Genomic DNA, 22,547 nt, shown 5'->3' on the forward strand with positions numbered 1-22,547 from the left:
AAGCAAGTTCTTACAATAACACATTAAGTTTTTTAGGCCTCCAGCCATTCTCTGCACTTCGGTTACAATCAATAATGTTTAAAGACCCAAATGCAGTTTGCAGGAACTGGTTGATGCAGGGAGTGGTCGGAAGTGGCTCCAATAATGACTTCTTCAAAAGCCATTGGAATGAAATGATGTAGGATATTTTTGGCATTTTTTTTTAATTTTTCGAAGGGAACAAATGTAGGTGTCTCTTCCATGTGTCAGTCAGCCTTTGCCTCCTCGCTTCCCTTCCATAAGTCGCCTCAGCACAACTAGACTGCTTACAGACAAAATTATAATATGGACAACCAATTCCTTAAAGCAGCCTATGACCAAGCCTTTTGCTTCAAGTGCTCACGGGCACAAATTAGTATGCTTGTTTTCAGTAATCTCAGCAGAGTCAATCAGAGAAAAAAAAGAAAGAAAAAGAATGGGGGAATCCCAGCTGAGAGGTAAGAGGGGAATACAGATAAAATATCAATAGAGCAAGAGAGGGGGGCCAACTTATTGGGGAGGAAAAGGGGATCAGCATTTATAAGGGGCATGGACCACATGACTCATCTAGCCTTCATATGGAGCAACCATTAAATGACTTGCAACATTACCTATTAATAAAACTCATCACCATCTAATAAGAAATGGACAACACCTTCCAGTTCATCAACAGCATTGCCATAACAAGACTCCAAATTTTGTACTTCAGTAAAGAATTTGTAGGATCTCGGTGATTGTTCAATTAATAGAGTCTACAGGAATGTTGTGGTTGGAGGAGTAAAACTAATTGAAGGAGTTCACACCTGTTTACTATCTATGCCACTAGGAACCGTCTCCTTCATGTTCACACCATTAATAGGAAAGCAAAGAGGAGCAGTTTGTTGCAAAAAAGGAGGCACACAAAATACAAATAAAGTATGCTTGGAATACTTCCTTGATGTAATCTTTTTTCTTTTCATAGCATAATATTCAAGATTACAAATCATTGAATCCTGGTCAAGAGCATAATTGGAGCCTGACCTAACACCACAAATTCAACTTCCGCAGTATTTTCTTTGGTCCCCAGCAGACAGCAGATATTCACATTTTCTGCCTTCTCATTAGGATGGGGATTTGGGGGTTTTCAGAATACACCAAGTTAGAGAAGGATTTCATTTGGGAATTCTTCTTCTTGCTTCCTCTTGGTAAAAAGGATTGAGGTTTTGCATTGTGAGGCTAGGTTTGAGAATTTTTTTACATACTCCATCAGAGGAGAGGCTGCAGCAGGGCCCAATTTTTTGTGAAACATATGCGACCAGCAATAAGTCTCCTGCAAAGTGGGGGAATGAAATCTAGTGAATCTCCATGCAGAGAAAAAAAAAAGGGGTTTTAGTCAATCAAATGAACAAAATGAACAGGCTCAACAGACAACAACAGGGTTTATTGGACTGGGAAACCTTGTTACAGTCCTTGTGTTTCTTCAAACAGATTAACAGGCAAAGAACATTCTCTTGTCAAGCAACCGTATGATTTTCATTTTGATGCTGAATTAAGATCCGAAATGCTACTGAAACCAATAATGATGACAGCTTGGTCTTCCTCAGATTAATAATATGTACCATTGACAAAAAGTATTATAAACATGAACACAAAATCAGCTACAAGAAGGAGATGCAACTTAATCAGAAGTTTGATCATACAAATAGCAACACAAGCTGAACAACGAGGTTTGGACTGAAAAGGTCCGAACCACATCCTAATGTCTTTACACAATATATGGTGATAAATACAAGAAATTTACCTTCTAAAACTTTTTATTTCTCAGTACAACTCTCATCTCATTTTTCTTTCAGTCTTCCTCTTCATTGCATCTCCTCTAAAACCAAAATCAGCAACATATGAGCAAATTCCATATTTGGGGGCTACACCAATTTGAATCACTCATTGTTAGCCCTTCCCAAGGTGTCCAGACCCTCAGTTCGGCTGCGCACAATCCTATGGAACACTTCCCTCACTTGGCGCTCCAAGGGGTCCAATCCTGCCTTTATAGTTTGGCACACCTGCCCCAGCTCCTGCACTCTCTGTCTCACCTCAGCCTCCCTTTCCTCCGTTAATGGGAATTGAACTGAGTCTGCCAATTCATTCATGTGTCGGGTGCATTTCTCAATCTGATGAATCTCCTTCAACAGCCCACAAGCATTCCTCCGGTCCCTTCTCCGGGACTCCTCAATAATCCGATCATGCAGTGATTGCATCGGAGCCGCCCAACTGAAATTCTTGGGAATTGAAAAATGAACCTGAAGCCCTCGATCCTGGCACGGAATCGCGGCCACAAGAGCCCACATTACAAACAACAAAACCGAGCTCATTGTGAAAACTGCCACCGCGAGTCCTCGAGAGGCAACAATCTCATTCGCCCTCGGCGCTGCCAAGTTGTTCCCAATCGCCTGAAGCTGCCTCGCCGCAGACCACGACCGGGAAACGCTCCACGACAGCGACCTGAAGTGCCCCAAAGACCGGTGGTCGCGGCTGACGTTATTCCGGCCGAAGGACCGGTTCCGATGGGCCACGGAGACGCTGGAGTCCCTCTCGTCAAGCATACCGATCGCCAAATCGATCAAGGCCTTCTTGGCGCGGCGGAATTGGCCCTCCCCGAGACTCCTCTGGTTGTCTAAAGCGCACGGCACAATCTCCAGAAGCTTGTGCCATTGGCGAATATGCTCAATTCCGTCACGAATCGCATTACAAACATCCAACGCCTTCACACTCCGCTCAAAGAACTCCCCAATCAACCGATCCATCGGAGCTCTCCCCAAACTCGCTTTGTTATTGAACAAAATAACCCTAAATTCCTCCTGACAGCAGAGGAACACATCCAGAAGCTTCCTGACCCAGGACAACGACAGAAGCTCCGACGACCCCGAAGACACCTGCAGAAACCGGTCGGCTACCTGCCTCTGAAACGCCTCCAGCTCCACCTCCAAGCCGGTGACTTCATGAGTCCCCTCCATGGAATGGACCTGATCGCGTCGAATGCTCAAGATCGAACGGCCAATGTTCGAGAACGGCGATGATGAACCCTGAAAGTCCGTAGCAGGCATTATCACATTTACCCTCTCAACTCTACCTCTCTGCAGCCACCAACCACACTCTCAACACCCCTCCACCGCCAAATCAAAATCACCACTCAGCAAGACGAAGATCACAACAACCCACAAATCCAAACCCTAGCACACAATTATTGAGCTCCAGAGAGAGAACTTAGAGAGAGAAGAAGCAAGGCCGATGGATTGCGAAAACCCTAAGAGAGGGAGTGGATTTTATTAGGGGATTTAAGACCGCGTTCTATGGTTGTTGAAATGGCCAAAAATACGGATTTAGAAATTTCAAAAAAAAAAAAAAAAAAAAAAGCGTTTTTTGAGAGAATATTGTTTAATTGATTAATTCCAAATTTAGAGAGTAGGAATATGAGTGAATCTACTTTTGTTTTACCCCTTTTTTAACCCCAAAACAGTGAACATACTCACTCGCCCCTACGCGGTGCGAACACGCACCCCACACGTCCTCCCCACATTTCACCCCCACAACTCCTCATGCACTCCATCTCAGCCGTCAATTTAGAATGCCTACGTGGAGAAACCTTGGAATGTTCCAAAATTTACCATTTTTTTTTATATCAGTATCATCTTCTCCATCCCTAACTTTCTCTAAAGAAAAAATATATTAAATATGATTTATGACACGTACTATTTATCTAGACATTGCATTAATTTGTAATTTTTTTAATATAAAAGGGTATAATGGAGATACATATTTTTTAATTATTTTTAATCATTATGGGATTCTGGAAAATTAGAATAATGAGGGACCTAGTGACACGTGTCGATGTGATGGGTATTATGGATGGGGTTGACCACGTGTACAAGAACCTTTGATCGATTTGATTGGTGAGTTCACACAGCAGTGAGGCGTGTGTAGAAGCAGTCATTCGTGATGTGGCCGAGTGGGAGAAAGCGATACACGTGGACGTTACAGCTGGGTCTTCGTTGGCGCGTATTCCTTGCATGATAGGTAGTGAGGGACTCGGTCCTCAATTCTTCTGGAAGTGTAGAAGGATGACGTCGCGCTTATTATTATATTTTGTGTTATTTGACCAGACTACCCCTGTCTATTGACGCCGTCAGCAGTCAGCAAAAAGAATTTTGACGGCTCTCGAGGCCTGGAACCAGCACGCCAATTATTATAGATAATTTGGAACCAGCAAGCTAATAATTCAGGGTTTAAGCTATAGATCGATCCAAACCAACTAAAATCCATATATATGGTTTGAAAATTTTAAAAATCGATTTTATCGATTTAAGACCTAATATAAACTTAAATTAATGAGATTTTAGTTCAAAATAAAAGTAAATCTACAATTAGATTTATAATTAAAAAAATATTAAATTAGATAAAAATCAATTTACAAAAATCAGTTCAAATTGACCTCAAAAACTTAATTTGATTTGATTTTTTGACTTCAAATATGATTTATTTAAATATCGATTCAATTAATTTTTTATTCAAAAACTAATTGGATTGACCTTATTTATACTATTATTAATAATAAAATTTATGTTGTCAAGTCTGAAAAGATGATGTCGCATGTGAATAATCATGTCATCATATTTTGAAATAATTTAAAATTTTAGAGGTTGGAATTTATAAATAATTGTCCACGTCAAATAAATTGGGAAAAATACGTGAAAATACAATTTTTCTTTTTCTTTCTTTCTCCCTTTTTCAAAAAAAAAAAATAAAATAAAAATTTCTTATTTTCCATTTTTAAAATAAAAAATTTATATACAAATAGAATATTTTATTAAAAATATATCTAGATTTAATTTATTTCTTTAAAATTTTAAATTTTAAAATAGTAAGATTTTGTTCTTGCTTCAGTTAGAACATTTAAGTTTTTTTGAGACATTTTGATAAAAGTGTAGTTAATCTTTTTTATAGAACAAAAGACTCATAATTACATTTTAAAATTTTCATAATTTTGGGAGGTTCAATCATCTTCAAGGCATAATATTTAGAATGCTCATTAAATAAATAATTTAATAAAAAATCTGAGATGGAATTGACATTGATCCATCCATTCGATCCAAGATCTTAGAATTGAAATAAGTTCGACAATGAGACATAAAATCCTAGTCATTTTCTCTATTTAATGAATGAGGAGTCCAATTTGAAATTGTCCTTTTTACATCCACCACTCGAGCATCCACTTTAATACGAATCACATAACAATAGATTGATACAATATAAATCTTTGATAAAATTCCTATTACTAATAACATATTCAACCAAAATCAATATATTTTTTTGTTTTACACCCGTAATTCTTTCTTAGCTGGATTTGGCAGAATATCAAAGCAAGTACTAGCACTAGTAGTATAACAAAAATGCTTTCCTCGTCATTAATACGTTTGCCCGTCCAAATTAAATATCCATTTTTTTTTTGTCTTGAACCGATCTATTTCATGACGAAGATCAACCCGACAAAACAAAAGTTTATAAGAGAATCTTACTTTTTTAAAATTTGTCTAATAAAATAAACAAATCTTCACGTGTGAATTACTATTCCAGTATTCCTGAACCCATTAAAAAAATATCATACAAGGTGCTGCTTATGCATTATCTTGTCCCAACTGACCCTAAGAAAAGAAATAAATAAATAAAATAAAAATCTTCAACTTTGAAGAAATTTCAACAAAGTGGGATAATAATACTAGAGAAATACGCAAACAAAAATATTAGAAGAAAATAAAATCTTCCAAATAAACCATCAACATCAGGGCATAAAGTATTTCATTGAACTGAAAGAAGAAGGGCCCACATCCCTCAACTTGTGGTCCTTATATTATGAAGTAGAGATAAATATATGAATATGAATATGACATATAGTATAATACAAATCCATGGCCTACGTGGGACAATGTGAAATCAATTAGCTTTTGGCTCTTTCCACACGCCTCTTTTCCACAATTAGATAGAGGGGATATGTCCTTAGCCTATGCAGCAAGAAACCCAATTCTATTTCACAAAGTATGAAAATAATTTTCACACATGTTCAAGGTTGGACCAAAAATATACACTAATAAATTGGCCCTTTTAACCCATGGGTGGTGGGTTGAAACTTGGGACTCAAGCCTCTTTTCACGTCTCAACCTTTCGAGAGTGGGGTACCCACTTGATTTTGTATTTTTGTGTTTGTGGGGTTCTTGTAGGGTATTGGGGTCAAATTATTGGGCCACTGTCCCACAGTGTGGGGATACTTTTTCTCTTCAATTTGCATCAACTTTGATCTTGTTCTCAGAATGCAGGGCAATGGAGGAGGTGAATTGAATATTCAAACTTGGGTGTTGGGGTTTTGGAACTGGGAAAACAGGAAAAATGAAAATGAAAATGAAAATGAGATTATTTGATGGGGACATGAGTGTTTGGCAATCCAGAAAATAAGGGAGATAGGGCATTTTAGTTATTGCCTATAAGATAATCTTTAAAGGCAGTTGGTGAGACGTTATTCTATGGATTAAACTTGGTGACCTCAACAATGATGGGACCCTTTTTTCTTAGGTCTCCTAACATGACCAACCAAACCCCACACCCACATCCAATTTTTCTTTTTTTCTTTTATGCCCTACATAATTCATTACCACGAATTTTGACCTTAACTTTGAACCATTCATCAAAATTTGAAACACCCAAAACAGGACCACAAGATTAGGGCAAGCTCACACAGCCCCATCCCCAGTTTACCTTGGAGACCCACAAGAATCCTCCGCCTTAGAGGACAGTGGGATGCAATTTAAGTTGTTGGCATTGAATAGTGTGTGCTGTACACAGCTCATTCCAAAAGGCTTTCACTGGCCGTTTCCAATTAATTGCACTTTCCTTTGGGAATGAAAACCACTGGTCCAATTTCATGGGGTATCATGGTTTTTTTTTTTTGGTGGGTTGAGAAGTGATGGAAGTTTGTGAAAGATTGGGCCATGTCAAAGCTAGGATACAACCAAATTTTCTAGAGAAAGCCAAAATGTTCCTCCATGCAGAGAAAATTCTGCTGATTGAATAATCATACTAGCTGAATTAACCAAATGGTGATGGATTCATGACCAAAATTTTCCAGAAATGCATAATAAGAAAAGTAACATGTGAACAAAAAGAGCCGTGAGAAAGGCTAAATACATAGGAGTTTGTTTAAGAATGATTTTGATTAAAAAAACTTTTAGTTTGTAGCGTTTTTCAAAAATGATTTTTGAAAGAATCGCCTATCAATGATTCATTAGAAATCGCTTTTAACGATTCTTTAGATTTTTAAAAGTTTATCAAACACCTAATTTCTACAAGAAAACACTTCCAAATATTATAAAACGCTTTTAACACTTCCAAAATCACCCCCAAATGGACTTTAAATTTCTTACCGGAAACTCTGGCTGGAAGTCCCAGTTACCCCCGTGCCAAAGCATTATCAAATCCTGTTTATAATGAGTGAAAAACTCAAGGATTAGAACAAAATCAAGTGGCTCCTATAGCACTAGTTCAGTGGTTCACCTGGTTTTCAAGTGGGGCAATATGTTCTGTATCACAAGCAAAACTCGAAAACCCTTATAATACAAATCACAAAAGATGTGTAATCTTCAATGCATTGAGCCCCACAAGGTGGTCAAACCCCACAAATGAGGCTGATGCTGAATTGCAGGAAACTGAATGCATAAAACAACAATTTTAATTTTTCCTAGAAGAATGGATTATAATTATTAAATAAACAGCTTGACCAGAGCTTGGGTGTCCACTTGACCTTGATGAAGGCGGCTTTTGACTTTAACTGGCTTCTTTGACATTGAATTCTTGGGAAAGTTGGAAGCAGCTTCAAAGTTAAGAAGACGGTCGAGGATTAGGGCAATCCATTAGGGGAACCTTCCAGAGCATCTACTTTGTTCTCCTTTGCTTCAACATCAGCCACAAAGATGCTACCTGAATCGCACCACCCACCTAAGACATCTCTGTTGGGGCACTGCAGATGATACATTTAGACATGATTAGCACAGTAAACTGAGAGATGACCAAGGCAGTTCTCATATTAGTAGCACAACAGGATGCGGTGGTATCAAGTCTATGGATTACTTGTACAGGTCAATTCAGTGTTACCTGGGAACCAACACCATGCTCCTTGGGACAATCTTAGTTCTGGGTCAAATCCCTGGGTGACAGACCCGTGTGGAGAACCAAGCTATGATATATTTAATTGAATTGTATAAATGTACAACCACCAAAAGAAGGGAGTGCATAAACTATTATTAATTATAACATTGTATTCTTCAGTAATATCACATGCCTGCATCCATGAGTGTGCATTATAATTAATATTAAAAGAAAATCAAAAATCTGATATATTGTTAGTCATCATTACATTATATGGTTCCTGTACAATCAGTAATGAAACAAATAACAGGATGGATTTTAAAACTCCCAAACCAAAAATCAGTGTTAACCCAAAGCCCTTTAGATTGGTTTAGTACTTTCCATCATTTTATTTGGACTGACAAAGAGAGAAAAGTGTAGCTAGTTCAATTTTAGGCTCTAGCTGAACAAAGCCAAGACAAGAGTAAAATGTAAACCTAGTATTTGACCCTTCAAATGAGCCAAAAGTTGCACTTGGGCCCATAATGACCTGCCATGTGCAGCCTGTAAGTTTGTGCATGTGAATGTTGTTCAACCACACTTTCATAGAGTATTTGTGGATAAGAAAATCTTACCTTACTGAATCCAAGCCAGTTTGAATCTCCTCTAAATGAAAATACCTTCTTATTTTCATTCCATTGTCCACAAAAGACCTACAAATGTATGCTTGTTAGTCCGAAAGTGGTAGAAAGTTTTCTATTCAGAAGATACTCCACATGACAGGTTTTAGACAAGACACACCACTTGAGCTCTCCATTATACAAAGCCAGTTTGCTAAATACTTGGAAGAAAAGATATATATGTTATAATAAAGCAATAATGTAAGTCTTGGATAAGAAACTATAATGCAGTGGAAGTCTAGAATGCCCCTATGAACAATCCTATATTCCAATAAATACGAATGTAAAATAGAATGCCCAAATGGGGTGATGCCCTATACAAGTTACATCATTTAGGTGTTATAACAATGAGCTGAAGGCAAAATGACACTAAAATTATCACGTGCACAACGCATTCATAGTTTCCATTACTTTGATCAATGGCATGTTGATGGAAAAGGTATTAGAAACAGAGAAAATAGTCCAACAGGTATCTAGCGAGTTTGGAACTTCAAAGCTCCAACTCCAAATGGGCCATTCACCCCACCATTCCTCTCCCCCTCTCTTGGAGGAGGCATGGGGGAACTGTTCCCCAAGTGGGGGTGTTGTTGTTTGTTAAGCAGTGCAATTAACACTAATTAAAATAACTCAAATTGCTACATATAGCTGAAGAGAGAGAGGATAAAAAAAAAAAGAGAGATTTTATTAAAACAGTGTAAAGAGCAAGGAATAGCTCATCTGAACCTGAAGTATTAATCAAAAGGAAAAATACATCAGTCCTGTGATTTAAGAAGTAAGCACCTCATAATCAACCCCTTGTATGTAGATGTAATCAGGGTCACTTGATGAGAAAGCAAGTCCAGTTATCTGCAGTATTAACAAATGTGATTAAGTCTAACTGTAATATAAGACCTAGACATATGTTTGTAAACCTTTAGTAGCTTAAATAAAAATGTGGAAATCCATCAACTAGCAGAATGGTAACACCAATGTTAGCAGATGAATGCTTTTTATCACGAAACCTTCTTGCTCCCAAGAATTTCCATCAGATTCTCTTAAGTCTCAAAGAAAACTACAATCCCATCGTTGTTCTTGTCCTATCACCAGCGGCATGCATTTGACCTTAAAAAAATGTTTTTGTGTGGGAAGGATACAGAGATGGCTCATAAATCCATTTATTTGGCCAATAAAAGAGAGACGTGCATTTGTGGCAAACATGAAACATAAGATCTAGCCTCTAGGCACTGCAAGAGAATCAGAGATTGATACATCTCTATTGGTGCACACTCCACTGCACAATTCAATTAAAATCAAAACTTGCCAAGACCAGAACAACTTAGTGACAGATGAATTTGGAACATCTGTTGGAAAGAGGGAAGGAAAAAAAGGTCACCATCTAAATAATGTGGCAAAATAAGGTGATACAAAATCAGACACTATGCTACTCTTTTTCTCTAACATAGAACATGAAAAGATCATTATAAGCATCAGAAGTCAACTTCATGCAAAAAAATCTATTGTTTCATCAACCATTTTAATTACAATCCACGTACGAATGGGAAAAAAAATGTGGGGGTGGGGGACGGGAGGGGGGTAGTCATAGAGTTTTGAGGACATAAATTTGATATTGTCGCAAATTCAAACCAAAAACTAGAAAATCACTTCTTCCACTTAACAAATTAGAAAAACTACACAACTCCTAAATAAATGTTGAAAAAAATAGATCCCATAAAAAAATTTATATCATATTTTCATGTTAGACATGTAACTTTGAAAATATAGTATGTTTTGATTGAGAAACCAGATCATTTGGACAACTGAAGGGGAAAGTTGATCTTCCACAAACAAGAATTTAGCTCCAGCAAAAATGACACACTCTAAGTGACAAAACATGTCTGGACAAGCAATACCTATTTTTAACAGTAATTCATAGTTTGACTCTAATTTGAATGGCAAATAACTAAAACTGTTCATGAAAAGTCCAAATAATTTTACAATTTTAAAAAGAAAAAACAAATGAGGAGTCTAACAAGGAGAATGGAGATGAAATCATAAAGATCTAAACTGACCTCATATTTTGAGCAATGCACCCATCTTGATAATGCTGACCATCTGCTCTCAGGACATAATCACCAAATCAGAGTCTGCCTCTGTGCAATTCACACTTAAATTATCTATTTCTATTCCCCTGTTTTTATTTAAAGCCATGCCATGGAGACAAACCTGCGAGGATCATAGATGGTAACAGTACGGTCAGCACCACCCACTGCAATACTACCAGTTGAAGAACTAGTGACAGCATAGAAGATATCTCCAAGGGGACCACAAATTCGATGCACACAACCGCCATTCTCTTTCATTCTTAAGTCCCATATTGTCAGCTGCACTAATCACAAAAGATGAAGAGGAGACACATGAGAGTAGGAGCTAAGAGATTTTATTTATCACATGAACATACCTGAAATGTATATCAGCACAAAGCGGGTACCTGACAGCCTTCAGTGACAGCTAATATAGATCTTTCATTCCCATTACTTAAGTTTTGCATAAAGTCCAATGAAGATGGATACCACAACCTGAAAGAAGTTATTTTAGGAATAAAGAGTACCCAAAAGAAAGTAACAGGCACAAACGATCCAAATGGATTTAAGGAACTAGAATTCATTGAGGCTGAGTACTGCTGTATATGATTACACATAAAATTAACTAGTGTAAAAGAAGTCCATAAAAGATGTGCAAGAAATAGAGAAATAAAATGTGGCATGCATTAATGCAGACATTGTTTCTTGCTAGAATTACTGAATAACTGAAAAACAAGGGCTCCTAAGAGGAAAAAAATTAAGTGTTTCTTTTGCCACCATCTGTCCTTTCCAATTCCTGAAATTTATGGGGATACAATTTCTCATGTACAGTTAAGGAAAAACTGAACTAGAAAACCAATGGATATTTAAAAATAAGAAAAAATAAAAACTCTCTGCCTCTTCACTTAAATTATTTTTCACAGGATGTTTCTCAACAATCCCTAAATTTTTTTTCCTGAAATTATTTAATTTAGCCATCATAGCAGACCATCTAACTGTACTACAGGGACAAATTAGTCATTGCAATGGAAAAGTACTTTTTTCCAAAACATGGTGATCTGGTTAATAATTGCATAAAATAAAAATGAACAAAAAGAAAAAGAAAGAAAACCTAAGTCCAGAGGATATGTGCCCTCATTCATTATTCTAGACCCTTTCCCATTCTTATCCAACCTCTTGCTATCTAATCCAGAACTCAGGAGCATAAAAAAATACATGGCAATGGTGTGAAAAGAGAACAACAGCAATTCATACCATGAACAAACATCAGAAACTATCAAGCGTTAATGGAATAAACCATTCTTTTTTGCAAAGTCATCATTTCAAGCCATAAGCTTGACTGCAATACTTCACTTCCAACCTGAATTTTAGTGGGCATTTGTCAAATATTAGGTTAAAAAACCTCAACCTAACCTTAATTCAAGTTGAGCTCTAGCTGAAGTGACAGGCAACCCAACCCAATCAACACTCTATGATGCACATAATTGTGTGTTTTACTACTTGATTGGCTGGTAGTACTCCTGGAAAGAATGTGTAATCATAGCCAAGTTTAGGTTGAGAAACAGAAAACTTGCATTGAGAAACAGAAGCCCTAGAGTTCAAGCATGTGCACCTCTCCATCTCTCCCATCTTGCTCCAACTTTAACTTCAATAAATCCTTAAGTTAAATAAAATATTTCTAGTTTAGTTATGATTTCAGCTCGACTCTTCCTCCCTTTTCATTATTCTGATCTGGTCCAATTTTCCCTTTAAAGATATTTGGAGTGTATTGGTTTCTTATTCTGGCAATCTTAAACTCTTTCAATGATTGTCAAGAAAGCAAATGAAAACAAGTGAAATAGGCATGTTTTGATTTCAACCTGACCAAACCCTGACAGCACAAACAAAGGAAAATGATCCCAGGCAGGGCACCTAAGGTTGAAAGTCTGGTCAGTTCAGGCTTCATGAAGGGGGAGCATGGAGCCAGTTAGCACTTAGATTGGCTTTCAACCCTGCTCAGCCCACCCCAGTTAGAGCCCTAGCCATGAGGAAGTTCCTTACTCTATTTCAATCATTCAGATGACACTCAAGCACAAAATCATTAAGGTTTGAAATCATATAATACCAGTTTAAAATAGAAAGCAAAAGAATTGATGTACAACGGAAAATATCAAATACATTCCCCTTGTCAGTAAAATCATCCAGAATTGATGGCTAAACAAGTCAATTAGTTTGGATCATAGTTGTTTCCAATTTCCAAACCAAACCCCTTTAGATGGCATACCACCATACAGAAGCAGCAAATGACATAAATTTGAAACAATCATGCAAACATATGAGCAGTAACAGATAAAAGATGGTTATTTATATAAGATTTTAACTGTTTCTTCTTCTCAAGTTGCACTTGTCATACTAAAATCAAAGATAATAACAGCAATTGAAAGAAGAAAAAGACTGAAATAATATACTGTAAAAAAAAGGAACGAAATAAACATCAGCATCACTTACGTACGTAGAGTCCGAAGATGAATATCTTGGTCATAGACATCAATGCTTTTACAGAAGCTACGTGCTACAGCAGCCTGGAATATGAGCTGGTCAATACTATAGTAAGCAAGCTCTATCCTGGTGTTAAAAAAAAAGTTTGAAAAGACCATTTTCCATTTAAAAATAAAAAATAAAAATACAGGCCAAAGGAAGAGAGAGAGAGAGGGGTGGGGGGGCAGGGGGGAGAGGGAGAGGGAGAAAAGCTAAACATTTGGATACCAAAAAGGAGAAAGAACAAGAGCTTGTTTCTCCTCGAAGTATGTTAAGAAGAAATCGATGATTCACAATTTTGAGCCCTCTAATATTAATAAAATTGGTAGTGAATACCTAAAATACATGAGTCATTGGCTCATTCATGACTTCCTCTAAGTTTCTCACAACATTTTTTAGTACAGCCTGAATGGTGCCTTTCATGGTCAGTGTCTAACACTTCTTTCCAAAATTTGATTGTAAGTGTTTATAAATATATTGTTCCAATAACAACTTTAATGGAATGACAAGAACAATTTGCATGGTACATAAGAAACAATTAGTAAATTGAAAATCGTCGTTAAGTATTAAAATGAACTATGAATATTGACATTTTTTAAAATCCTTCTGATGAAGTGTGACACCTAGGGTTACAAAATTGAAAAACATATGCCACTATGTGAACATGTAGGGACATAGGAGAAGAATTAAAACCCAAAAGCTCAATTTCATAATATCAGATAGTTGTCAAGAATCTTCATCAGGATTTGAATTAGAAATAGAAAATTTAAATAATATAGGGAGGACAATGCTTTGTAATATTGAGACTCTTAATGCAATAACAATTGATCAAAATTTACTACTAGAAATATAGATAAAATAGAAAACCCAACCATATAAAGGGAGTATATAACAAAGCTTCTAAACCTTTGCCAACAAGAATTACAAGATAATAAGCTAGATCAAGAAACCTATAATTTAAAAATGATAGTGGGAATATTTGAAAAGGAAAAAACTCATCCAATGACACTTCAAGATTTACAATGCAATAAAGAAAATAAAAAAAGAATTAAAAAAAATTACAAGAAGAAAATTATCAAATTAATTCAAAACTTTTAAAGCTTAGATTAGATAATTCTTACAAATCTCAAGAAGAATCACCAGAAATTTGAAAAGCCAGTGAGAATGAAAAGGAAGAAACTATATTCTTAAATCAAATATCAAGAATACATATCCATAAATGGCATGTAATTGTCAATATTATGATATAAGACTGAATTAAGAACTCTAGCCATGTTAGATTCAGGAGTTGATCTCAATGGTATTCAAGAATGATTGATACCCACTCAATACTATGAAAAGACTATTGAACAATCACATAGAGCAAATTCTCAAAAATTAAAAATAGATTACAAAATTTCAGGAGCTCATATTTGTAATAAAAAATTTTGCTTCAAAACTACAATAAAAGACTTCAACTAATTGATATTTTTTATTTCTTATGTTTGTTTTACAATGTATAAAATAACAAAGACATGGAAATTCAGTGTAACCTGGTAATAAAAATAAAAATGACCCTTTTAAAAAACATTCTCACTACTGGAAAAGACAAACAATGAGCATATCTATTTATTCATTATTTTAAGTGTTTGCATTATTAAAATAGAAAAAATAGCATTAGAATGTGCTAATTGTTGAAGAAATATTTTCAAAAACAATTTTAGAAAAGGTTCTATGAATTATTATTTTTGGGTGATTTTCATTTCTTTTTTGTTTTTGAAATCGGAAAACCATTTTCATTTTTGTTACAAAAACAGTTTTTTTAAGAGAGTACACGTTTATCTAGAGGAACTACTTATCAAAAAAGAAGTTTATCTAGAGGAAGAACATAATGGTTAAAAGAGAAAATGACATAATTATTATAACTAACACATTTAAAAATAAAAGTACTATTTAAAAATAAAATGAATGAGTGAGAAGAAAAATATGAAAGAATGTATTATTATTATTTTTACAAGTGACCAAAAATAGGAAGAAGTGGGGAACCATGAAAAAGATTTTCAGGGCCCATCTGCCACTATCTTATCCAAAATGGTCCATAGTGAATTATGGCATTTTTTCTTAATGAAATTTCAATATGTGATTCCCAGCTCAGAATATACCAATTGTTACAACCAGAAAAATTAGTTCCAATACATTAGCATCAAATATATTGAAAATAATTAAAAAGTTATATCAAGACCAAGACAAGTTATATATCAATAACAGTAAGCTATGATAGTTCCTACTTATCAACTTATGGACCACCATCAGCAAGGCATTAGAATAAACCAAATAAAATATCTAGAAAAACTAAACTAGTTCACTGGCAAGAAACTAGGTACCATGGACCATTGACTTGGACTGAAGCAGAGCCCTGCCCAACTACCCTCTCCAACACCACAATCCCGAGGCAATACTGAAAGTGTAACCCTGTTAACATCTGAACAATGAAATGACAGATTCATAAGTCTCTTCTTCCATTCAAAATCCCAAATCCAGCATTAGATCTGAAATAAAAGACTGCCAGAAAACTCAATGTGCAAATTGGTTTTGTTGTTCTGCTGTAATTTTTTCTCGCATTATATGAGTCCTCAATTCCCTAAAAATCAACTAAACCATTTATCACAGAGAATTGCTTGATACAAGAAAGAAGTATAACATAGTAAAATTATCCAAGATAGTGAGACAGCTAGAGGTGACATTTGGACTCTGAAGAAACCAGGCTGGCTCTTAGATTAATCACAAATCACCAACAACATATAATTAAGCACAAAAGCAATCAAAGTGGAAGTGGGAACCACCATCATACCTGTCACATCTGGGGGTTCCACCAAAATGAACAATGATTTGATGACCATAAACATTCATTTTTTTCTTTCTTTTTTGTTTGATAGTCAAACAAAGCAAATCTATTAAAAGAGCACCATAGCATCTAAATATAAATATAAAGTTGTCAACCTCAGAACTGAAATTCACAGACTAAAAATTCCTTTTGATTGTTCTTGGTGTAAAGGAGGTGGAATGACCACTTGATACAGGTCCCACCTGCCTGCATCAACTATTACCAGTGCTTGCTGCCAGTAATCAACAAACTTATCCTACCCAAAGTCACAACCAATGTTTTCTTTTCTTGCTTTTGGGTTAGACAATGTATATATGCAAAAAAAAAACTTGGGGAAAGGAGTAAAATTATTTAAAAAAAAAAAAAGAAAAAAAGAAAAAAAACCAAAAAGACAAACAGTCCTCGATCCTTCCTCCCCTTAGTAAAAAGTTTGAAAAGGAGAAGGGCCATAAAAGCCACTGACAGATTCAAGTGAGAGCACAAAAAATACTGTATAAAAACCCCTCTGAAATCTTGATTAAAATTTACAATGGCATCATGCAAAAGAAAATAAAGACTACAGGTACCTTTACTACTAGGATCCAATTGAGATACAATAAGATGACCATAAGAATCCACGCTTCCCAAAATTAAGCAGTCAGGACCTGCAAACATTGCATAAATCTGTTAAACAAGTATGAAAATCACATAGATGTAATGGCTACCACATTGAGATTCTTGAAAGAATGACAAATGCAATGACAGAGAAGAGTCACACAGCCTTGGATAGAAACAATATCAATCAACTCCCAAAATAACATGTTCCTCATTAAGATGAATTCCATTTGTTCTTTTAATGGCTTTTAGCAACCAAATGTTTCCAGTGTCTCAATGTGCATCTGGCACTACATTTAATTAAGACGACACAAATACAACCTTTTGCAAAGGATAAACAGAGAAAAAATGAAAGAGAACAAATATAGAGCACACATGTCAAAGATTGAGAGAAATTCAAGAAGTATGTGGGGTGGAATGCTTCAGCCTCAATAGAAGTGCCGATTTGCATTACCACCCTTGATTTAAAAATATCATTGTACTCTCCCACTCTTGACAATTAAGTGAATATTTAAGCTTGTCACTCTTGATTAAATCTTGTTACCTGGTGAAACTCCACAAATATTCTTAAGACAAGACTCCAGCATATTTTCTTCATGAGACACAATGACATAATTTTCCCATTTATTGCATCTCTCTCTTGGAGTTTTTAATATCCTGCACAAGTAACTGTTGGGTTTTTACAGCCTTTTTCAATACTAACATCTCAACTTCATGCACTTGAGAACCAATAACCACACTGATGGAAGAACACCTTAAAGCCCTTATATCCTTCTACATAAATTTTTGTGAAGTTCTTGAAATATTCACCTGCTATCCACTCACATACCTATATAATTAAAAATAAATAAATAAGCAAAAAAATAAATCATTAAGTTTCTAGATACCTCAAATTGCAACACATGGTTTTGCCATTATTTGGATCAGAGCTTGAATTTTCACACAATGTCCGTGGTGGAGGCTATTACCATGATAAAATGACTAATAAAAGAGATGAAGCTATTAACAGTCTTGCCGAATTGGAGACCTGAATGAATTGAGTCTAAACCAACAGATATTGAAATGTAAAGAAGATTAAGGATGCCTAATGCCAAATCATAGTCCTTGGAACAATCAGGCCAAATCAGCTATAAGCCGGGTTGCAAACTCCTAATCCTAGAGTATCAATACAGGAAGATTACAATCAGGTGTTAAATGATGCAGGCATGATGATGATAAGCCACGAAGGGTTGACAAGAAGAAAAAATACATCAAAAGGCTTTACCCACAGTCAAAAAAAAATATCAAGTTTGCATTTCAATAAACTTTTTGCAACACAATATAGACAGGTGAGGACGATAGACAAGGTCTTGGCCATTCCAGAATGGAGGCTTTGGGCTGAAACTCAGAGAGAGAAAGAATAGCTCCTACCTGTTTGGGGTAGGTGTTGCATGCTAATATAGGCTAAAGATGAAGCAACAGTTGATGCAATCTTTGACTATATTGAAAGAATCACCTCGTCCATGTTGAAGAAAACTCACAATAGTCATGTGTGAGTGTTTAGCTAGGTTGGCAATTCTGGACAAAATTCCTAAGTGTCTCTTAACTCGAGTGTCTGAATCCTTCCTCAAACTATTTCCATAATGAAGATCAAGATGTTGAATTTGCTAAGAGACCAACGTATGTATGTAGTTGAGGTTGTAGATGGATAAAATTGAATCAAAAAAGTTTTTCAAATTGTTGTTTTTCTTAAAATATTTTTTTAAGGAGTTAGGGAGGCTTGGGAAGCATTTTTTTTTTTTTTACTAAGTAATTAAATGCCCTATTCCATAATTGATCCAGATTTGGGTCAAAACGATCCAAGTTGTTTTTTCATAATGTTATCTTAACCGTTGGATCAAGGGCTTCTTTCACTGAAAAACCTAAAAATCATTTCTTGTAAAAAATAGAAACACCTGCAGTTGTTCCCCTCTTGAGCTTTCTTTTCTTAACAAATTAGGGCGTTTGATCGTTGAGAAAATCCCTTTTTCATCTTAATTTCCAAATAGATTTTCATTGGATTTTCTTAAAAAATGGGTTAAGTCTTCCCATTCATTCATCTCTTAATTTCTTATCTATTTGGATTTGGGTGAAAACCCATTTTTTGCTTGATTAAGCTTCAAGAAAAGACAAAATAAAGCTTGGTGAGGACTCCAAGTATGTTCCGAAAGATGAAGACATGCGACAAAAGTGAGAAGGTGTTGGTCAAGTAGTCCGTGAAGGCATAGTGGACTTGAGTTAGGTAAATCATTGTATACATTGATTGTTATTCATAGAGGAATTTTTATCGTTGGTATGCCTGTGGTTTTTGATCTCTTAGGATATTTTCCACGTAAAATCTAGTGTCATTCTCTCTTGCTCTAATTCTACTCTTTGATTTATCTCCAATTTATGATATTCTCTGTTACTAAAGCATGTTTGTTGAAAGAATGAAATATGACCAGAAATTGGTGTAATTTCTTGAATAATTTTTCTGTTCTAATTGTTAATGATATCAAGCAGTAGACGTATTAGGGAGATAATCGTTCTTATGAATTAGTGTTAGGGAGTGTTGAAACATTTGCATGTGACTTGCATTTATAAATTGTTGGGAGGGTGTTGTTGCATTCATGCTTGCTTGTGATTTTTATCCTTTGTTGAATAGTTGTTGGAAGAGAGGAATATAAATTGTAACGATTCAAAGGAAAATATAATATATGTTGGACCTTTTTGAATTTGTTCAAAAAAACATGTATTCACCCCTTGTCAACCCCCCTGCTTCCCTCCCTCTTCTCTAGGTGCAGTTCATCATTGAGATTCACATTCATCATGAAAACAAAGCTCCTAATAAATAGATAGACATTATTACAAGAAACTGCATCACATATTCTACATACCATGACCAAAGGTTTTAATAATTTGAGAATCCACAAACAGATTATAGAATGACACAAAAAGTTACGCATACAATTTTACTCAGATCCAAAATTCAGATAAGGTAATTTCCGAGAAAAAGGAAAGGTCAAGCATAAATGCCATAGTAAGAAATATGAACTGAGATATCTGGTAGCCTCTGCACATCTCATAATGCACTCTTTGATTGTAGGAACTTTCTAATGCATGTATAATCCTCATTAAATTCTAATTATCATGTGATTTCACTTTAATTCAAGACCGTTCCAACATGCATGGACATAGAAAAATAAGCCATTACGATATAAATATACCATCATACGCTACATTTCTACTTTCAGTGACAAATAGAAAATAACTAAAGCATCAAGCACTATACCGGCAAACAATTCAAAATGCCAGTTGACAAACATTACACTATAAGATGTTTCATAAAATACAATATTTAAACCCAAAGACTACATGGTTAAACAACTGGTGAAGGAATGAAAGCATTAATTCTCAAACAATAAAAGGTCACTCACTCTCAGTTTCAGCAAGCACTATACTCTGAATTTCCGATCGATGAGGGCACCGATTAACTAAGGATGAGTCCATAACCTTCAAAAAAAAGAAGCCAGAGCATATATAACAAGATTGACATGTAACCCAACAAATATAGCCCTCTTATATGTCACTCTGAATCAAATTCTTCTTCCACAAAATGGAAAGTGCCCCCCGCTTCAATTCATGAGATATATACCTGTGCGCTTACAGGAATCAAGAGGCTTTCTTTTCCTTTGTTGACCAAAGAATCTTCCATTGATATCTATGAATAAAAAACAAAGGAATTATACATTAGCAGGCAATTAACTGACCAGAATAGCCCAAATTAAAGCTTTGTCGGGTGTTTGAGAGAATTTGCAAGCAATTAGCTTTTTGAGCACTTGCCCAACAAATTTTGCCACTTTCTCCAGAAATTACTCCAAATGACAACACGCACTCGATAGGAAATCACCTAAAACCGCTTCACTAGTTAGCAAAATCCATTCCCCCTCTCCCCCCCTCCCCGTTCTTAACAAACTACAAACTAATTTCCCCTATGGCACAAGCTGCTGAACTATAGCAAATTTAAATTATGGTCCCTCCATTGATTAGAGAAGTGCCACGTTTACAGTGTGTTTGGAAGAAAAGAAAAACTGTAAGAAAACATCTTCAGCCTTATATCCACTCTATCATAGAGTGAATCAACCAACTCTATTATATATTTCCAATACCTGAACACTGTAAATGGAGCATCCAGAGGCGATGTAAACCCTGCAAGAAGAACCGCCGCCATCAACCTGAGCAATAAAAAGGAAGAATAAGAAGAAGACTGAAATTAGGAGAGAGTGAACGAGATGAAGAGAATTAGGGTTAGGGAAATAAGGAAGTACATGAAGAGCGAGGCGAGTAGACTGAAGGTTTGCAGCAGAGGGATTTTCCAGAAGAGATGGTGCCACCACTGCTTTTCTCAGGCTCTTAGCTTCCAACATTTTTCCTTTTTCACCACTGGTTTCAACCTTCCGTCTATGTTTTTTTGAAGTGTTATTTGATGATAGGATGCATAGTGTAAAGTGTAAACGTATCTTGTAGAAGTATGGGAAAATCCCCTCCCTTGTTTGAGCCAATAATGAGTTTTTCTTTTTAATTTACAAAGAATAAACCCGAACTTTCCAAATCAGACCCGTCATTGAATTGAAAAAATTACTTATTCAATAATTAGATTGATAATTAAAATGATAATATTATAAATATATAATTTATATATTATATAAAATTAATTAAAAATATCTAATTAAAATTTTTAATAATATTTATATATATATATGACTTATCAAATTGAATCATAAAAATAAATATATAATATATTAATATTTTAAATTTTATTACATAGAACATATATAATATGTCTATCTCATATTTATGATTTAATAATTATTATAAAAATAAAAATAAATGTAAATATATGTATTTATTTAATGATTTTATATGATAAAAATTTAGAAACAAAACATATTTTTATATATTTTATTTTATAACATTATCACAGGCCTATTGCATAGCTTAGTGGTCAAGGGACTTGGGACCTTGGTTTTGAACTATGAACGTCTATGGCTCAAGTATAATGCATATTTCTTTTCTTCTTTGATCAATCCCACATCGATAGGTGATGAAATAATTGTGGCTGACAATTACCTTGTGACCATAAAAAGTGGTAAGTTAGTTGGGTCGAAGGGTAGTTAATGACATTAGGTCAAGTATGTAAAAGCCCACTACGATTTTGGACAAAAACAATCGCATGATACCGAAATCATTTCTTTAAAGCTTCTTTATGAATACACGTGAGGAACACGTGATCCAAAATTATATAAATTGGGACACTAAAAGTCATGGGAACTAATTTTTTAGAAAACATATTTTAATTATTTTATATTATTTTTAATTGTTTTAAAAAATAATTATATAAATATATATAATGATTAAAAATAAAACACTAGATATATAAAAATTATTTTTAAAACATATTTAAAAATATTAAAAATAAATTAAAAATATTTTAAGTTTTCAAACAGGCTTTTGTTTTACAAAAATCATAAAACGATTTTCAAAAATTGTTCTCAAAAACTATTTTTCAAAATAATTTCGAAAATAGTTTTCAAACAGGCTATAAATCTGTCATAAAATTAGAAATTTTGTATAAATATGATGAAAGATTGTTGAGAAAAAAAAAATTATCTA

At 35.0% G+C, this 22,547-nt stretch overlaps 2 protein-coding genes across 2 annotated transcripts; both read right to left on the reverse strand.

Annotated features, from left to right (window-relative positions):
• Positions 1-952: 952 nt before the first annotated feature.
• LOC100257198 (protein BYPASS1-LIKE) lies at positions 953-3,452 on the reverse strand. The gene is made up of 2 exons (XM_003634465.4): positions 1,799-3,452; positions 953-1,327 (listed from the first exon to the last, which is right to left on the reverse strand). The coding sequence occupies exon 1, from the start codon at positions 3,096-3,098 to the stop codon at positions 1,935-1,937; it is 1,164 nt and encodes a 387-aa protein (XP_003634513.1). The 5' UTR covers positions 3,099-3,452; the 3' UTR covers positions 953-1,327; positions 1,799-1,934.
• A 4,168-nt stretch (positions 3,453-7,620) lies between these two features.
• Positions 7,621-21,419, reverse strand: LOC100252073 (uncharacterized). The gene is made up of 13 exons (XM_002267199.5): positions 21,203-21,419; positions 21,044-21,109; positions 20,530-20,595; positions 20,312-20,387; positions 16,850-16,927; positions 15,784-15,881; positions 13,391-13,464; positions 11,311-11,398; positions 11,046-11,203; positions 10,892-10,934; positions 9,624-9,689; positions 8,799-8,876; positions 7,621-8,056 (listed from the first exon to the last, which is right to left on the reverse strand). Exons 1-13 carry the CDS (start codon positions 21,299-21,301, stop codon positions 7,937-7,939), a joined length of 1,110 nt encoding a protein of 369 aa, XP_002267235.1. The 5' UTR covers positions 21,302-21,419; the 3' UTR covers positions 7,621-7,936.
• Between the last annotated feature and the right edge of the window lie 1,128 nt (positions 21,420-22,547).

This window comes from Vitis vinifera, chromosome 18, assembly GCF_030704535.1.
Source record: "Vitis vinifera cultivar Pinot Noir 40024 chromosome 18, ASM3070453v1".
In the NCBI taxonomy this organism is placed as follows: Eukaryota; Viridiplantae; Streptophyta; class Magnoliopsida; order Vitales; family Vitaceae; genus Vitis; species Vitis vinifera.

Excerpts from the sequence above, each read along its gene's own strand:
- LOC100252073 (XM_002267199.5), bottom strand. The coding sequence starts at position 21,301 with ATGTTGGAAGCTAAGAGCCTGAGAAAAGCAGTGGTGGCACCATCTCTT. Across the intron at positions 16,928-20,311 it reads AGTGCTTGCTGAAACTGAGA|GTCCTGACTGCTTAATTTTG; the intron begins GTGAGTGACCTT and ends CAATGTTTGCAG. Across the intron at positions 8,057-8,798 it reads ACTGGCTTGGATTCAGTAAG|TGCCCCAACAGAGATGTCTT; the intron begins GTAAGATTTTCT and ends TATCATCTGCAG.
- LOC100257198 (XM_003634465.4), bottom strand. The coding sequence starts at position 3,098 with ATGCCTGCTACGGACTTTCAGGGTTCATCATCGCCGTTCTCGAACATT.